Raw genomic sequence first — 18,565 nt, forward strand, 5'->3', positions numbered from 1 at the left:
ATATCAAAAGAGACTTGATATGCCTCTACCAGTAGGCCATCAAGCCATGGGGTTTTTCCAAACTGAAAGGATTTAATAGCCTCAAAAAGTTATTCCTCTGTAATTTGGCCTTCGCACAGATCTTTCTGTATATTTGTTAATTTCGCATTCTGTCTCCTTTTTAATCCTTGTCATATGAAGAGAAATAATGAAGAGAAATTATAGATAAAACCTATCGATCCTCATCGGCCATTGGACATAAACATTACACATCAAGTTGGAAATCGCAAATTCAACAGAGTGGCTTTGGTGGTTCCAAACCACCAAGAGTGGTTTGGAAGGAATCAGTGGCTAACTGCAAGCATTGCAAAGCAATCATTAGCCTGCTATGCAGGCTAATGAAAAAAATTATTCAGCCCCTTTACTTTCAGTGCAGCAAACTCTCTCCAGAAGTTCAGTGAGGATCTCTGAATGATCCAATGTTGACCTAAATGACTAATGATGATAAATACAATCCACCTGTGTGTAATCAAGTCTCCGTATAAATGCACCTGCACTGTGATAGTCTCAGAGGTCCGTTAAAAGCGCAGAGAGCATCATGAAGAACAAGGAACACACCGGGCAGGTCCGAGATACTGTTGTGAAGAAGTTTAAAGCCGGATTTGGATACAAAAAGATTTCCCAAGCTTTAAACATCCCAAGGAGCACTGTGCAAGCGATAATATTGAAATGGAAGGAGTATCAGACCACTGCAAATCTACCAAGACCTGGCCGTCCCTCTAAACTTTCAGCTCATACAAGGAGAAGACTGATCAGAGATGCAGCCAAGAGGCCCATGATCACTCTGGATGAACTGCAGAGATCTACAGCTGAGGTGGGAGACTCTGTCCATAGGACAACAATCAGTCGTATATTGCACAAATCTGGCCTTTATGGAAGAGTGGCAAGAAGAAAGCCATTTCTTAAAGATATCCATAAAAAGTGTTGTTTAAAGTTTGCCACAAGCCACCTGGGAGACACACCAAACATGTGGAAGAAGGTGCTCTGGTCAGATGAAACCAAAATTGAACTTTTTGGCAACAATGCAAAACGTTATGTTTGGCGTAAAAGCAACACAGCTCATCACCCTGAACACACCATCCCCACTGTCAAACATGGTGGTGGCAGCATCATGGTTTGGGCCTGCTTTTCTTTAGCAGGGACAGGGAAGATGGTTAAAATTGATGGGAAGATGGATGGAGCCAAATACAAGACCATTCTGGAAGAAAACCTGATGGAGTATGCAAAAGACCTGAGACTGGGACGGAGATTTGTCTTCCAACAAGACAATGATCCAAAACATAAAGCAAAATCTACAATGGAATGGTTCAAAAATAAACATATCCAGGTGTTAGAATGGCCAAGTCAAAGTCCAGACCTGAATCCAATCGAGAATCTGTGGAAAGAACTGAAAACTGCTGTTCACAAATGCTCTCCATCCAACCTCACTGAGCTCGAGCTGTTTTGCAAGGAGGAATGGGGAAAAAATGTCAGTCTCTCGATGTGCAAAACTGATAGAGACATACCCCAAGCGACTTACAGCTGTAATCGCAGCAAAAGGTGGCGCTACAAAGTATTAACTTAAGGGGGCTGAATAATTTTGCACGCCCAATTTTTCAGTTTATGATTTGTTAAAAAAGTTTGAAATATCCAATAAATGTCGTTCCACTTCATGATTGTGTCCCACTTGTTGTTGATTCTTCACAAAAAAATACAGTTTTATATCTTTATGTTTGAAGCCTGAAATGTGGCAAAAGGTTGCAAAGTTCAAGGGGGCCAAATACTTTCGCAAGGCACTGTATGCATTTGTTTGGCACAGGTCAAGGCTGGCCTTGGGCTGATTTACATGTGTAAAAGGTGCAACTGGCTCATCATCATTAGGTTAATCTATATAGGTTGGTTACAGCTGGATTTCCCAAACTTGGCCCTGTGCCCCTCCGGGTGCATGTTTTGTTTTTCTCCCCCTAACACTACACAGCTGATTCAAATAACCAACTCATTATCAAGCCTTGATTATTTGAATCAGCTGTGTAGTGCACCCAGGGGGAACCCCAGAACTGAGTTTGAGAAACCCTGGCTTACAGGTATGCCAGACCAAGTTTACATTGTGTTGAACTATTCTCACCTATAGGCCTACAGTGTATTGCACTGCAGTGAATGGAGTGGGGAAAGTAGAAAGTGTTACTGGGTATTTACACCTCAGTGCCCCATAAAATAACACCATATATACATTCTACAGACCATGGTGAGTTATCCCAACCCCACTTTTACTTTGGCACATAGAATAGTTTTCTCTCTATAAACCAATATGTAATTTGTATGCCTTTAGTGTATTGCATTGGGACCAATGGAGTGAGTAGAGTGTTTCTGGGCATATAGAAATTACACTCATATATATTCTACAGACACTAGTGAGTAATCGCAACCCCACCTTTACGTCGGCATCTAGAATAGTTCTCTCTAAACCAATATGTATTTCATATACAATGTATTGTATCGGGGGGATTTATTTGACATTGGAACATCTTTTAAAACCCACATTTAATACAAATGTCCCTTAAATATAAACAAATTGACTCATTATGTTTCATATATCATGAATAAATACAGGTTAATGACACTTTTCTACTATTACGTGAGGAACTTTTATTTAGAACGTTTCCTAAATTCCTTGACCCGGAAATAATTTGTTTTTGTGTTGCTGACGAGAGGCTGGTAGTAGAGAAGAAGAAACTGCAGCTACAGAGCTAGTCAACTACTGCTTTTAGGCCACTATTTATGTTGAATCACTTCGTCCAACTTAGTCGTTGTCGATATTTGAAGTGAACGTGATTCAATATATCCAATATACATCGCATGAGACTGTATTTATCGACTTTTAGTGCTCGCGAGCCAGTCGTTCAAAAATGTCGAGTCGCCTTGCGTTCCAGACACAGCTAGCTTCCATTATGGAGGTATTGGCCAATGCAGCCGTGGCAGAAATCTGTAAACTAGTAGACGACGATTATGCGGTTGTAAGTTTGCAAATGTCACAATGCCAAAGGGAGAACAAAGGTTTGAAGCGAAAGCTGAATCTTCTCGAGTTGAAGATGGCCCGTGGTTACGCCGAACGAAGACTACGGGAAAGCGCAATGAACAGCCGTCCCAACAGCAGAGTTCATATCAACACCAATGAGAAATTCAGAGGGTCGTCTTCATCAACTGGTAAGAAGACTGTAATGCCATACCATATCTGATCGGATACTAGTTTATTTGATTACCCTGCTGATAAAGTCAATTTAAAAAAACACCCCTGGAAAATAAGTCTGGGTGACATGGCCAAAATATACGTTATTTTATTTTTGACGGTATGACGATATTTGACGGTTCTGAATAATACAAGTTCTAAATATACTTTCTGGGAAGAACATAAAAAAAACATGTTTTTAATGGACTTTGTCCATTCTTATTGTTTTATACTGTTAAATCTAACTTTAGCCCAAAATAATAGAAGGACAACTGATAGTAAAGTAGTCATTTTTGTAGAACATTACATAGGAATCAAAGTCCTATTTTGTAGCCTCAAACTCTGGTACTCGACCAATTGTTTCCATTTGTATAGTTATTTGTTAATTTCCAGCATTTTAATCAATTAATTTCCTGCACCAACTTATAATTGTGTAACGTTTCTTGTCTTAGTATGCCTCTATTTTGTGAAACAGTAAATTCATGTGCACTCAAATCAAAACCTATTTGATTGTTTTCCAGACCTCAAAATGTGTCTTCTGATGGGATTTAAGCATTGACATGGACTCAGAACATACATTTTCGTTGTTCCTCTATGAATAATAATATTGAGAATATAAAAAAATCAAACCAGGGGGAAAAAAAATTCTGAATTCGGGAAAATACAAAAGATAGTTTCTTAGGACTTATTGCTTAGATAAACAACTGAGGGTCTGTGGTAAATGGCCAATATACCGCAGATGAGGGCTGTGCTCTGCATGACACAATGCAGAGTGCCTGGATACAGCCCTTAGCCGTCATATACCACAAACCCCCAAGGTGCCTTATTGCTATTATAAACTGGTTACCAATGTTATTAGATGAGTAAAAATAAATGTTTTTTCGTACCTGTGGAATACGGTCTGACATCACAGCTTTCAGCCAATCAGCATTCAGGGCTAAAAAAGGTTGGAGACCCCCGGGCTTACCCTTTTCTTAACCTAATTCTCCTAACCTGCTGGGTAAGTTCTCCTAAAAATGTTGACAAGCTGTATCCCTTCTAGACAAAACTCTTGTCCACCTGTAGTTGTTGACTTGTTGTGCTAGAAAGTTAGTTAGCTAGCAGTTTTCAGTTATCCATTTTTTATCGCCAGTTAGAAAATTGCTGATTGCCATAATTTTTTCGAGTCATTACTGAATTATTTAATGTAACAAATAAAACATTAAAATAGCATTATAGAAGTTAGTCAACATTTTTTACATTTTACTGCCCGACTGGAAAACAATCAACTTGTGTGATATTGACATTTTTTCCCCCCCATTGGGGCTACATATAGAGTCTTTGGGGCCACCTACACGGAGTGTACAAAACAGGAAGCTGAATACACTGTCATGTTCGTGGAACCATTCCTGGACGATCTTATTCTTGTGGTATGGGGCATTATCCTGCTGGGAAAAAATATTCACAGATGGATACACTGCTGCAATGAAGGGATGCACCTGATTGGCAATGATGTTCAGATATCCTGTGGCATTCAAATGTTGCTACACTTTTATCAAGGGACCCAATGTGTGCCATGAAAACACACCCCATACTATCACACCACCACCACCAGTCTGCAATGTTGACACGCGGTATGATGGATGCATGAACTCTTGTTTTTTTTCCATACCCTAGTCCTCTCATCAATGTAAAGCAGCAGGAACCTGGGATTCATCAGACCAGGCGATGTTTTTCCACTTCTCCAGTGTCCAGTGTTTTTGTTCCTTAGCCCACTGCAACCACAGTTTCTTGTATTTTGCTGAGAGAAGTGGAACTCTATAAGGTCGTCAGCTGCCATACCCCATTCGTGTCACGGACCAACGAGTTGCGCATTCTCTTATGGGTCTTTGGGCACCGATGTTGTAGTGGACTGTCAGTTGACTAACTGTAGCCCGTCTGTTTCTCTGCACAATTTGTGTCAGCCTCCTTTGTCCTCTTTCATCTTTGACCACTGGCATGCCGTTGGCTGGATGTCCTTTGGGTGGTGGACCATTCTTGACACACACGGGAAGCTGTTGTGTGAGAGAACCCAGCAACGTTGCAGTTCTTGACACACTCAAGTCGTTGCTCCTGGCACCTGCTACCATACCCCATTAAAGACACTTCAATATTTTGTCTTGCTCATTCATCCTCTGAATGGCACATATACACAATCCATGTCTCAATTGTCTGAAGGCTTATAAAAATGTTTTAACCGGTCTCCTTACCTTCATCTACACTGATTGAAGTGGATTTAACAGGAGTCATCAATTAGGGATCATAGCTTTCACCTGGTCAGTCTGTCATGGGAAAGAGCATGTTCCTAATGTTTTGTACACTCACTGTATACAGTCATTGGGACCCACCTTTGTTTTGGTCATTAAAATCTGACAAAGCACATCTAGGTCAATGTGACCTAGCGTCAACCTGCAATTTTTGTTACAAGTAAGTTTCAAAAAATAAAAATAAACTTGATTTTTTTTTATCGTAGGTGGTGTCTACGACATACAGCTAGATCCCATGGGGATGTGGTCAGGAGGCCCTGGAGCCAATAATGATCACAACAGTTCCCAGATGCATCCCAACCCCATCCGAGACAAGGTGAGTTCAAGAAACCTATCCTGTAATACTGGTTGTCAATGTCTTACACAGTTCAAGAAAACAAATATACTTGGTGGCTAACTGTTATATTCCATAATAGCATAGTCCTACAGTACACAATGGCCCATTTGAACCATTTTGAGCACTTGGCAGCATCAGTCACCAGTAGGTTATTATCAACCATGTTTTGTATATTTACGCGGTTAATTCCCGACTTTTCGATCTTCCAGTCGCCAGATCTGCAGCTTGTGGAGCCTGAGTCTCTGCTGGTCAAAGAGGAGAGGATGGAGGATCCCCTTGGAGACACAGAGGCAGACGACATACCACTGATTGGAGAGGACGGTGAGTGTGTTAGTCCGTCTCAACTTTGGTTGCTGTGTTGCAGATACTGTAATTACTCACCCCATACATTTGATCAACATCAAGGCTCCATTCTCACACTACTCAACCTGGCCATACCTTTAACTTGATTTAAACATTAACCTGCTTTCATTCCCTTCCTCTCTCTTCCAGGACTGGTGGAGTGTGGACCTCGTGGAGGCAGCGGTAGAACCGGCCCTGGGGACACCACATCCCATCCACCTGCTTCAGCCCATGGCCCAGAGCAGGTCAGCCAACCTCAGCACCCCGAGCAGCAGCAGCAGGGCCCCAGGAACAGGCACCGTGTGGAGGTCAGTGGCTCGGCACCTCTCCTTAAGTCTGACAGTGAACCCCAACACGCAGGACTGCTGCACCAACCCCACCCTGCTGAGCTTGATATGTACAGTGGTGATGACGACAGAGGGGACGGTCTGGGGCCGCTTGTGTCGTTCTTTAATGAGAGCAGCCAGGCAGAGACGCCTGGGGCCGGGCAGCCATCTTGTTCTTACAGCACAGTCGCCGAGGCTGCCGCGTCGTTTCAGTCCGGGCACCGCCGTCCACTTCCTGCTTCGGTCACTATCCACCGCCATCTCCCGGGGAACCGAGAGGAGGTTCTGAACATTGACTCGGAGGAGGAGGAGGAAGGGAAGGCGACTCTGGAGAAGTGGGGCCGCGACAGTGGAATGTCTGCAATGTTTGGGGGAGGAGGAAGGTTCCAGGGTAACCATGGCAACATGGCCGCCCCGTCACAATCTCGCTCCATCAGTGACATTGCGATGCCGTCGACTTCTGACGCGAACGGGTGGGCACACGGCGGCGGGGGCAGAAACACTGGCGGCGGCAACACTGGCTTCCCCCTGACGAGGGACGGCAAGGTCCCCCACAGGACCAGTGCCCGGGAGAAACTGTTCATCTGCAACTTCTGCGGCAAGGCGTTCAACCGGCCCAAGAAAGTAGAGATCCACCTGAGGACCCACACGGGGGAGAGGCCGTTCAGATGCAACACCTGTGGGAAGATGTTCTCCGAGGCTGGCAACCTGAAGAAGCACCAGAGGGTCCATACAGGGGAGAAACCCTTCCACTGTGAGCTCTGTGGGAAAGGATTCGCCTGGATACGCAACCTCAAGACCCACCACGAGAGGAACCATCCAGATGTATATCCCCCGGACATGAGCCCTAGTTTTATCCAACCTGCACTACTGCCCACTCATATGGTCAAGTGCCACAAAGAAGAACATAGGAAAATTACGGTTGGCCCAGAACAGAGCAGCACGGCTGGCCCTTAAATGTACTCTGAGGGCTAATATCAAAAACATGCATGTCAATCTCTACTGGTTCAAAGTAGAGAGATTTACTGCATCACTACTTGTCTTTGTGAGCGGTATTGACATGTTGAAAGCACCAAACTGTCCGTTCAGACAGCTAACACAGCACAGACACGCATACATACCCCAAAAGACATGCCACCAGGGGTCTCTTCACAGTCCCCAAGTCCAGAACACACTCTGGGAAATGCTCAGTACTACATAGATGGAACTCTCTATGTAACTCAAGCGAGCAGTAAAATCAGATTAAAAAAAAAAAAAACTTATGGCACAACGCAGACTGTGAAGAGACGAGCGCATATGCTAACACACGCGCTCTACTCAGACATGCATTGTAATATTGTAGATGTGTTATTATATTTTGTGATTTTAATTGTTTTAACCCTGTTTGGCCCCCCCTGGGCAGCAGCTAGTGGAGATCCTAATAAATACAAATATAAATTAGCTTCACCTAGGGTGGGGCGGGGGCCCTAACTTACTCATTTAGTTTTTCTTACTCATTAAGCGAATCAAGTTTCCGCTGTGTTTTAGAAACCAGCCTAATGTTTCTAGCCAGGGGGATTCAAACTTATGAATAATTTGACAAACTAACAAACTTAACACTGCTCTCGGGTCAGTCATCATGAAGTCATGATGGAGGCCCCGATAGATGGGTACGCGTGGAAATGTTCCTGGGTATGATGGGTGGTTTTGATTATGTACATAGGACATTTCGTATCAGTGGACTAAGGAAGGGTGAATATCTGACCCAAAATAATCTACCGATAAGTTAGTGGTAAATGTCAACCTTAAAGAGTAAATCTGGAGTGAATGATGCTAGTTAGCTTTGTGTACATATCTAAAATTGTACTGTATATCTAACACTAAAGGGGATTTTTGACATTGGACAAATTCACTTTGAAAATAAGTTATTTAATGCCAGTTTATGAATGAGTGGCAGTTTTACTATAACAATCTTTCCCCTTAAGAGTCAACATGTATTACAATGCCTCTTCTATGTTTTTCTACATATGGAACCATTATGAATAAAATACATTCCTTACACTGAGGTTTCTGTCATTATTGAAATGAATAGGCAATAGTGGTTTATATGGCGGACAAAGGAAAGTTGAATGGATTCAAACGATTGACCAATACGAAAAGCTCTGCTGGAGCTGCTTGAAAGTGTCACACAGAAACATCTCCCACCACCTGCAAGAACACTCATAAATAGTTAATATTTGTTTAATCCATATTGAGCAAGACACGTTTGTTAATCTTCCAATAAATTCTTAATGTCACTTAATATTTTAAATAAATTATATCGAATCACTCAGACCCATAAGGTCACTATAACCACAATAGTTAATTGAAGAGGTCCAATATTAAAAGGTTCTGAGTAACAGACATCCATTCGCTAATCAGATGATGCAACAAGATAAATATCAAACATCTATAGCTACATAAAATACTTGTTGCATACATGTAAGATGTACACAATTTATAATCTTTGGTCCATACATTTAGTCCAGTCACACAGTGTGTGATTTAGAAATGAATACGATTCATTGCATAATAGTAATTGTGATATCTAATTCCTGGTCCGTCCCTGTGTTTCCAGTCTGTAGCCGTGGAGGACAGAGACCCTGACATCCTGCTGATCAAGGTGGAGGATCTGGACCCACGGGGTGGAGGACTCAGCATCCAGGAGGGTGAGTGGAGACTACAGGGGTGGAGGGCTGGGTGCGGTGGTAGTGGTGCTAACAGCAGGACTTGGTAATCAAGGGGTTAGACCAATGACACAAGGCTACTTAGATCCCATGTAAAGACTACGCTGTTGCATCCATCCCTGCCTGTTCCAGAGCATAACGCTTTGAAAACATGTTATCATGGCATTGACATTCCCCAAGTGTAGCTCCATCGTGAGATCTCCCATTGATTTCAACAACAGCCAGTGGTGTGATTGTGACACTGTGTTCTCTTCTCAAGGGCCGGAGGAGTCCAGCAGAGACAACTACAGAGGAGGAGCATTACCCCTGGAGGCCACCCACCACAACTCACCCCCAGACCACACCCAACACCACCCCGGGACGACCAGGCACCACACCACGGAGGTCAGCTATGGCCGTGTGTCGTACGAGAACCACCCCCTTCCGCTGTGGACCAATGGGGGCAGTGGTGGTTGTGGTGACGCTAGTGTCCCAGGACCGTCCTCCCTCAACCTCTCCTACCCAGCAGGCCCAGGCATGCTGATCATGGGAGGGAGGATGGGGCCTGCTGGCTCTGAGATAGGTCAGCACAGGGGTTTCACTGTAGAAAGCTCCGGAAGCTTCTCAGGTTCTATGGGTTCTAGAGAGGGGTCAGACATGGCTGGTTATGATGTCGGAATGGGGGGGTCGGACGGGGCACAGGGAGGTCAGGAGACGTACAAATGCGGTAGGAAGAAAGTGGTAAGAAAGAAGGCATACCTCTGCAAGTTCTGCGGTAAAGGGTTCTCCTCCCCGGCGAATCTAGAACCGCACCTTAGAACCCACACGGGCGAGAGGCCGTTTGGGTGCATGGTGTGCGGGAAGCACTTCTCTCAGTACTGGAACCTTAAGATCCACAAGAACGTTCACACGGGGGAGAGGCCATACGCCTGCCCGCTCTGTGGGGAACGCTTTGCCGACCCTAGCAACCTGAAGAAACACCAGAAACGACATCATCCTCAGCAGTAGTACTACGACATCATCCTCAGCAGTAGTACTACAGGGGAGAGAGAAAAAATAACCTTTACTACAACACCATCTTCATCAATACTAGTACTAGATGTGACCGGGATATTATATCAACCATCTATTTCAATATGAGGATGACCAGGTTTTTTCCCCTGAAAACTCAATGGTTATAGATTTTAACTAGGGCCAGGAGTTGTCCCTGATCACATGACAACTGATGGTTATAGGATAAAAATAGGACCCAGAGTTTTTCCTCTGGTCAGGTCACATGATCAGGATTAACTCTTGGCCGTTAATATAGACACTTAGTATTAGTAAAGGGGCTTAGGGAAGGGTTGTTAGTGAAATTTCTCGTGGACAGATGCTCGAGCGTCTGAAGCAATTACGCAATATTTTAATTCTGGGTGTCCGAGATTAGTGTAGTTAGGGTAATTTTGTATTTTCTTTCTTATCTGATCAAGACAGTCCTTTTGGTAATTTGATTCTTTTTTTCCGGGAGTCCTATAGCTGGTGATGGTAATAGGCATATTTACAGTTGAAGTCGGAAGTTTACATACACTTAGGTTGGAGTCTTTAAACTAATTTTTCAACCACTCCACAAATGTCTTGTTAACAAACTATAGTTTTGGCAAGTCGGTTGGGACATCTACTTTGTGCATGACACAAGTAATTTTTCCAACAATTGTTTACAGATTATTTCACTATCACAATTCCAATGGGTCAGAAGTTTACATAAAGGCACAGTTGACTGTGCCTTTAAACAGCTTGGAAAATTCCAGAAAATGATGTCATGGCTTTAGAAGCTTCTGATAGGCTAATTGACATCATTTAAGTCAATTGGAGGTGTACCTGTGGATGTATTTCAAGACCTACCTTCAAACTCTGCCTCTTTGACATCATGGGAAAATCAAAATAAATAAGCCAAGACCTTGTAGAGGTTGTAGACCTCCACAAGTCTGGTTCATCCTTGGGAGAAATTTCCAAATGTCTGAAGGTACCACGTTCATCTGTACAAGCAATAGTACGCAAGTATAAACACCATGGGACCAGGCAGCTGTCGTACTGCTCAGGAAGGAGACACGTTCTGTCTCCTAGAGATGAACGTACTTTGGTGTGAAAAGTGCAAATCAATTCCAGAACAACAGCAAAGGACCTTGTGAAGATGCTGGAGGAAACATGTACAAAAGTATTTATATCCACAGTAAAACGAGACATATAACTTGAAAGGCCGCTCAGCAAGGAAGAAGCCACTACTCCGAAACCGCCATAAAAAAGCCAGACTACGGTTTGCAACTGCACATGGGGACAAAGATTTTACTTTTTGGAGAAATGTCCTCTGGTCTGATGAAACAAAAATATAACTGTTTGGCCATAATGACCATCGTTATGTTTGGAGGAAAAAGGGGGAGGCTTGCAAGCCGAAGATCACCATCCCAACCGTGAAGCATGGGGGTGGCAGCATCATATTGTGGGGGTGCTTTGCTGCAGGAGGGACTGGTGCACTTCACAAAATAGATGGCATCATGAGGAAGGACAATTATGTTGAGATATTGAAGCAACATCTCAAGACATCAGTCTGGAAGTTTAAGATTGGTCGCAAATGGGTCTTCCAAATGGACAATGACCCCAAGCATACTCCCAATGTTGTGGCAAAATCGCTTAAGGACAACAAAGTCAAGGTATTGGAGTGGCCATCACAAAGCCCTGACCTCAATCCTATAGAAAATGTATGGGCAGAACTGAAAAAGCATGTGCGAGCAAGGAGGCCTACTAACCTAAGTCAGTTACATCAGCTCTGTCAGGAGGAATGGGCCAAAATTCACCCAACTTATTGTGGGAAGCTTGTGGAAGGCTACCCGAAACGTTAGACCCAAGTTAAACAATTTAAAGGCAATGCTACCAAATAATAATTGAGTGTATGTAAACTTCTGACCCACTGGGAATGTGATGAAGAAATAAAAGCTGAAATAAATCATTCTCTCTACTATTATTATGACATGTCACATTCTTTATAATAAAGTGGCGATCCTAACTGAACTAAGACAGGGAATTTTTACTAGGATTAAATTCAGGAATTGTGAAAAACTGAGTTTAAATGTATTTGGCTAAGGTGTATGTTAAAGTCTGACTTCAACTGTATTTGTTTTCTACTCACAAAGCTGTATGAAAATGATATGTGGTGAGAATAGTTCATGTTTGATTCCCCTTGTAACACCAAGGTAGAGGTTCAGCATACACCAAAAACCAGTAAATGGGTTGAAGTAACCATATTTGTTAGCAGTAAACATGTAAATATTTTGTTAGGTGATGGTACACATTTTTTGGGGGAGTCCAAAATGCTCTACGCTTGTAGGGATAAGTCTATTGTGTCACAATTCTGTGAAACTTTGATCGATGTCCTTATCTTGTAATGTTAAAAGAAGATTAAAGTGTTTTTTTGCAAAAACGATGAATGAATTAATGTGGTTATTAACATTACATTACTCCATCACAGGACATTCAATTTCCTCAACTGTGACACAATATCAATATCTTAAAGAGCATTCATCACAGCCACAATATATGCCTGAAATGGAAATCAAATAATTACTACTTAAAGACTTTCTCTGGTACTTTTGTATACTTTTTAACCAGTAGTTCTGAAAGTAGCACCCACGAGCCAAAAGTGGTCCCGGGAAAATTGCGTTCTACATCACAAATGTGTAGATGTGTGCACCCATGTCATTGCTCTCGTTCGCTTTACTTTGTGTGTGTCTCACTAGCTGTCACTCAAATGGCGAGGGACTGAATCTTATTGGTTGAAATTCAAATTGCTTGGGGGCTGGCCCACGTGGGGGTAAATGTAGGGAAAATGGCGCCACCCAGCTTCCAGAAAACGGCCGCTTTCAAACTAGGGATTTTGTGGATAATTGAGGTAAAATAGTAATTCTGCTCATAGATTATGCATGTATGAACTACACATTGACACATCCAGCCCAAAGCGGAAGGTTAAAAAAATACTTACTATGTACCCGCCAGTACCAGAGCATGTCTTTAACAAATTTACTCATTTTAATGAATTATTATTTATTGCCACGGAAGTCAAAACGGTGAATTAGACTTTCCTAAATATATGTTTGATTTACAGTACGCTGAGTATACAACAAATTAGGAACAGCAGCTCTTTCCATGACAGACTGACCAGGTGAAGGCTATGATCCCTTATTGTTGACACCTGTCAAATCCACTTCCATTGGTGTAGCTGAAGGGGAGGAGACAGGTTAAATAATTATTTTTAAGCCTTGAGATAATTTAGACATGGATTGTGTATGTATGTCATTCAGAGGGTGATCTGAACATCATTACCAATCAGGCTCATCCATTCATGGCAGCAATGCATCCATCTGCGAATTGCCACAGGGCTAAGATTGTACAGGAATGGTTCCACGAATATGACAGTGAATTCAGCTTACTGCAGTGGCCTGCCCAGTCACCAGATCTCAATCCAAGTGAGGATCTGTGGGATGAGATGGAACAAGCTATTCAGAGTAGAGATCAACTACCAGCCAACTTGACACAACTGTGGGAAGCATTGAGTCAACATGGGCCAGCATCCTTGTGGAATGCTTTCCACACCTTGTAGAGTCCATGCCTTGACATATTGAGGTTGTTCTGAAGGCAAAAGGTGGTGCAACAGAATATTACAGTAACACCTCTAAATCAAATCCAATTGTATTGCTCTCGTACACATATTTAGCAGATGTTATCGTGGGTGTAGCGAAATGCTTATGTTTCTAGCTCCAACAGTATAGTAATACCTAACAATACAAAACAAATCATGTAAAATTCCCCAAAAGAAAAAGAAAGGGATTAAGAAATATAGAAATATTAGAACGAGTAATGTCAGAGTCCGGAATATAAATGTATATGTATATGATGGTGTGTATAGACATTATGGACAGTATATGAATAGAAAAGGTGTGTACAGCAGTAGTTAAATAGGATGAGCCTTGACTAGAATATAGTATATACATATGAAGTGGGTAAAACAGTATGTAAATATGATTAAAGTGACCAGTATTCAATGAGTATTTGCATAGGGCAGCAGTCTCTAAGTTGCAGGGTAGAGTACTGGGTGGTAGCCGGCTAGTTACAGTGACTAAGGTTCAGGGCAGGGTACTGGGCGAAGGCCGGTTAGTGGTGACTATAAGACTAACAGTCTGATGGCCTGGAGATACAGTGGCTTGCGAAAGTATCCCCCCCCCCCCTGGAATTATTTTTTTTAAACCTTTATTTAACTAGGCAAGTCAGTTAAGAACAAATTCTTATTTTCAATGACAGCCTAGGAACAGTGGGTTAACTGCCTGTTCAGGGGCAGAACGACAGATTTGTACCTTGTCAGCTCAGGGATTTAAACTTCCAACCTTCCGGTTACTAGTACAACGCTCTAACCACTAGGCTACCCATGCCTACCACTTTGAGGATGCAAAAGATTTTTTATTGTGAAACAAACAAGAAAAAGACAAAAAAAATGGAAAACTTGAGCGTGCATAACTATTCACCCCTCAAAGTCAATACTTTGTAGAGCCACCTTTTGCAGCAATTGCAGCTGCAAGTCTCTTGTGGTATGTCTCTATAAGCTTGGCACATCTAGCCACTGGGATTTTAGCCCATTCTTCAAGCCACTGGGATTTTAGCCCAACTGCTCCAGCTCCTTCAAGTTGGATGGGTTCCGCTGGTGTACAGCCATCTTTAAGTCATACCACAGATTCTCAATTGGATTGAGGTCTGGGCTTTGACTAGGCTATTCCAAGACATTTAAACGTTTCCCCTGAAACCACTCGAGTGTTGCTTTAGCAGTATGCTTAGGGTCATTGTCCTGCTGGAAGGTGAACCTCCGTCCCAGTCTCAAATCTCTGGAAGAATTAAATAGGTTTCCCTCAAGAATTTCCATATATTTAATGCCATCCATCATTCCTTCAATTCTGACCAGTTTCCCAATCCCTGCCGATCAAAAACATCCCTACAGCATGATGCTGCCACCACCATGCTTCACTGTGGGGATGGTGTTCTCGGTGTGATGAGAGGTGTTGGGTTTGCGCCAGATATAGTGTTTTCCTTGATGTCCAAAAAAAACAATTTTTGTCTCAACTGACCCAGAGTACCTTCTTCCATGTGTTTGAGTCTCCCACATGCCTTTTAACGAACACCAAACGTGTTTGCTTATTTTTTCTTTAAGCAATGGCTTTTTTTCTGGCCACTCTTCCGTAAAGCCCAGCTCTGTGGAGTGTATGGCTTAAAGTGGTCCTATGGACAGATACTCCAATCTCCACTGTGAAGCTTTGCAGCTCCTTCAGGGTTATCTTTGGTCTCTTTGTTGCCTCTCTGATTAATACCCTCCTTGCCTGGTCTGTGAGTTTTGGTGGGCGGCCCTCTCATGGCAGGTTTGTTGTGGTGCCATATTCTTTCAATTTGAAAGAAATATGGATTTAATGGTGCTCTGTGGGATGTTCAAAGTTTCTGATATTTTTTTATAACCCAACCCTTATCTGTACTTCTCCACAACTTTGTCCCTGACCTGTTTGGAGAGCTTATTGGTCTTCATGGTGCCACTTGCTTGGTGGTGCCCCTTGCTTAGTGGTGTTGCAGACTCTGGGGCCTTTCAGAACAGGTGTATATATATTGAGACCATGTGACACTTAGATTGCACACGGGTAGACTTTATTTAACTAATTATGTTACTGCTGAATGTTACAGGTTGTAATGCAAATTACAGATTGTAATGCAACAGAATAGGAAAAACGCCAAGGGGGAGGAATACTTTTGCAAGGCACTGTAAAAGCTGTTTTTCAGTCTCTGTCCCAGCTTTGATGCACCTGTACTGTCTCCACTATCTAGATGGTAGTGGGGTGAACAGGCCGTGGCTTGGGTGGCTGAGGTCCTTGATGATCTTCTTGGCCTTCCTGTGACACCGTGTGCTGTAGATGTCCTGGAGGGCAGGCAGTGTGCCCTCTGTGATGCGTTGGACTGATCGCTATCTATCTAGTGTTTAGTTAATCTCATAGGCTCTTTCTCCTCTCTTCTTCCTAGCCTGCAGCTCCTGAATCAACTCCATCAACACTAAGACTGGGACAGAACCTGGGAAGTATCACAGCAACAGGAGGACCTGACCTGGCAGCAGAATGTAAGTGGAGAATGAAAATAAACCAGGAATGCATGACAACCGTGTCGGCGCCCACCAGACAGTGTCACTGAGCTACTCACTTATATTAGTTTACTAAAAGCTATTTTCTTAATGAGGGAAACAAGGCCAGTTCTGACCCCTGTTAAGTTGAATGCACTAACTGTAAGTCGCCTTGGATAAGAGTGTCTGCTAAATCAGGGTCCTGATCAGGGTCCCTTGGGTGCACTTTTTGGTTTTCCCCTAGCACTACACAGCTGTTTCAAATAGTCAACGCTTGATGATGAGTTGGTTATTTGAATCAAGGGCAAAAACCAGAACGTGCATCCAGGGTTTGGGTGAGTTTGGGAAACCATTCCTCAAATGTACATGTGAAAGGCTTCTCTAGCTTATCATCCTTTACCATGCACCTTTTCTATGATATTTATCCAGGTACTGGGGAGTCCTCAAGACCCACACTTCCCGCCCCTGCCTCACAAAAATGTATTGGAACCACCAGTCCCGCAGCGAGCCTAGGTAATAAAGCCAATATGCCCAAGGGAGCGCCAGACAACACAACCCCAACCCAGACCACACAGCAGCTCAGCAAGCAGAGAGCAGCCAACATGCTAGGCTCTGAGTACTCAATGTTTGAGCTGGAGACCTTCTTCACGCGCTGGGCCCCAGACACATCGGCATCAACATCGCCCTCCGGTGGTCCCTCGTGCTCCTACACCGACAACACTACAGACACTGACCCAGACTGCCTCATTGTCGACCCAGAGCCTCAGCCCCAGCTCCCCTCAGCGACTGTCAGGCCCACAGGGGAGGGTGTGCCTTTCTCTGGGCATCAGGGAGTTCAAGCAGCCACTCTGGGTGTGGGTGGGGGCATCCAGGGGCATCCCACATGGAGCAGGGCAGCCATTTTGAGAGCATCTCAACAAGCACATCAGCGGCAGCTTCAACGACGCCTCAGAGCACAGCAGCTACAACAGACTCACCCAGAAAACCCAACTACCTCCACTACCAACACTACTAGTACCGGTATGTCTTCCCAATCCCTTCACTCCCTGGTAGGTCTACCGCCAGGGAGAGGGGCCACGGCCAAAGGCTTTGCCCACATCGAGGTGACACTGGCTGGGCAGCAGGCAGCCCAGCTGGCCCAGCAGCACTGTGATGCGGCCGGAAGGAGAAAGAGCTACGTGTGCCGAGCCTGCGGTAAGGCCTTCACCGGTCAGTCCAACCTGGAGGCTCACCAGAGGGTACACACAGGGGAGAAGCCGTTCAGGTGTGCCACCTGTGGGAAGATGTTCTCAGAGGCTGGCAACCTGAAGAAGCACCAGAGGGTCCATACGGGGGAGAAACCCTTTGCCTGTAGCCACTGTGGGAAGCGCTTCGCCTGGATATGCAACCTCAAGACGCACCAGCAGTCAGTCTGTGGAGATGGAGGAGGAGGGGTGTGAGGCATAGAATTAGAATCAGTAGACTGGATGGACATGGTTATAAAATCTACAACAGAATATTGCTGACACAGACATCAATGGGAATTCCTTCTAATTGTAATAATGTGAGACGACAATCCCCCAAACCTCCAAAACAAACACTACAATATAAAGGAAATGTAAAGGGATTAGCGGAAAGTTGCCTTTACAGGTGACACTTTTTTCCTTTGTTCAGCTCCAGATCGTTGTTACAGTAGTTAAAGTAAGGGGCTTGTAATTGTATGGCCGACACACTATGTTAGGCGATTATTAGATAAAGTATCTTTATTTGAAACTGAAATGTGGAATTAATATCGAATATCATGTGCATATTATATGAACAAATGTGTTCCAAGACATGTATTTTTTATATTATTAGGGTAGACCTTTTTTTTATTTGCAAGATTTAACATGTACTAAATATGTGTCAATCATGCAATAGCAAGTAATGTGGCCATAGAGAGTGACATCAAAATAAACATATTTTCTTAACACAATAAGGTAGTAAGTAATTGGTACCAAATATTCACATCGAAAATGAACTATTCTGTTATTTTGTGAGACCAGCAGGTTGGTTTGAAAACCAGTTTTTGTTAGTGGGTCTACAGTCATTGTGTAATATTAAATGCTACCGGAATGTGGCAACGCACCACAACTACGCACCACAACTAATTAATTTTATTTTCAAACTTTCCCACCGTCCTTTCAAAATCATCTGC

The 18,565-nt window shown here is 43.4% G+C and overlaps 1 protein-coding gene across 1 annotated transcript; it reads left to right on the plus strand.

Moving 5' to 3' along the window:
- Window positions 1–2,696: 2,696 nt before the first annotated feature.
- On the plus strand, window positions 2,697–18,343 carry si:ch211-89o9.6 (uncharacterized). Its single transcript, XM_021619350.3, has 8 exons — window positions 2,697–3,222; window positions 5,736–5,845; window positions 6,076–6,187; window positions 6,359–6,516; window positions 9,131–9,221; window positions 9,499–9,623; window positions 16,296–16,389; window positions 16,819–18,343. The coding sequence occupies exons 1-8, from the start codon at window positions 2,925–2,927 to the stop codon at window positions 17,826–17,828; spliced, it is 1,998 nt and encodes a 665-aa protein (XP_021475025.2). The 5' UTR covers window positions 2,697–2,924; the 3' UTR covers window positions 17,829–18,343.
- The last annotated feature ends 222 nt before the right edge of the window (window positions 18,344–18,565 follow it).

This window comes from Oncorhynchus mykiss, chromosome 10 (assembly GCF_057628025.1).
Source record: "Oncorhynchus mykiss isolate SJ-2025 chromosome 10, ASM5762802v1, whole genome shotgun sequence".
Lineage (NCBI taxonomy): Eukaryota > Metazoa > Chordata > Actinopteri > Salmoniformes > Salmonidae > Oncorhynchus > Oncorhynchus mykiss.

What these genes read in the sequence shown, in the direction of transcription:
- si:ch211-89o9.6 (XM_021619350.3), top strand. Translation starts at nt 2,925, where the DNA reads ATGTCGAGTCGCCTTGCGTTCCAGACACAGCTAGCTTCCATTATGGAG. An exon ending in AGGGTCGTCTTCATCAACTG is followed by an intron (nt 3,223 to 5,735) that starts GTAAGAAGACTG and finishes TTTTTATCGTAG; the next exon opens with GTGGTGTCTACGACATACAG. An exon ending in CCAACCCCATCCGAGACAAG is followed by an intron (nt 5,846 to 6,075) that starts GTGAGTTCAAGA and finishes TCGATCTTCCAG; the next exon opens with TCGCCAGATCTGCAGCTTGT.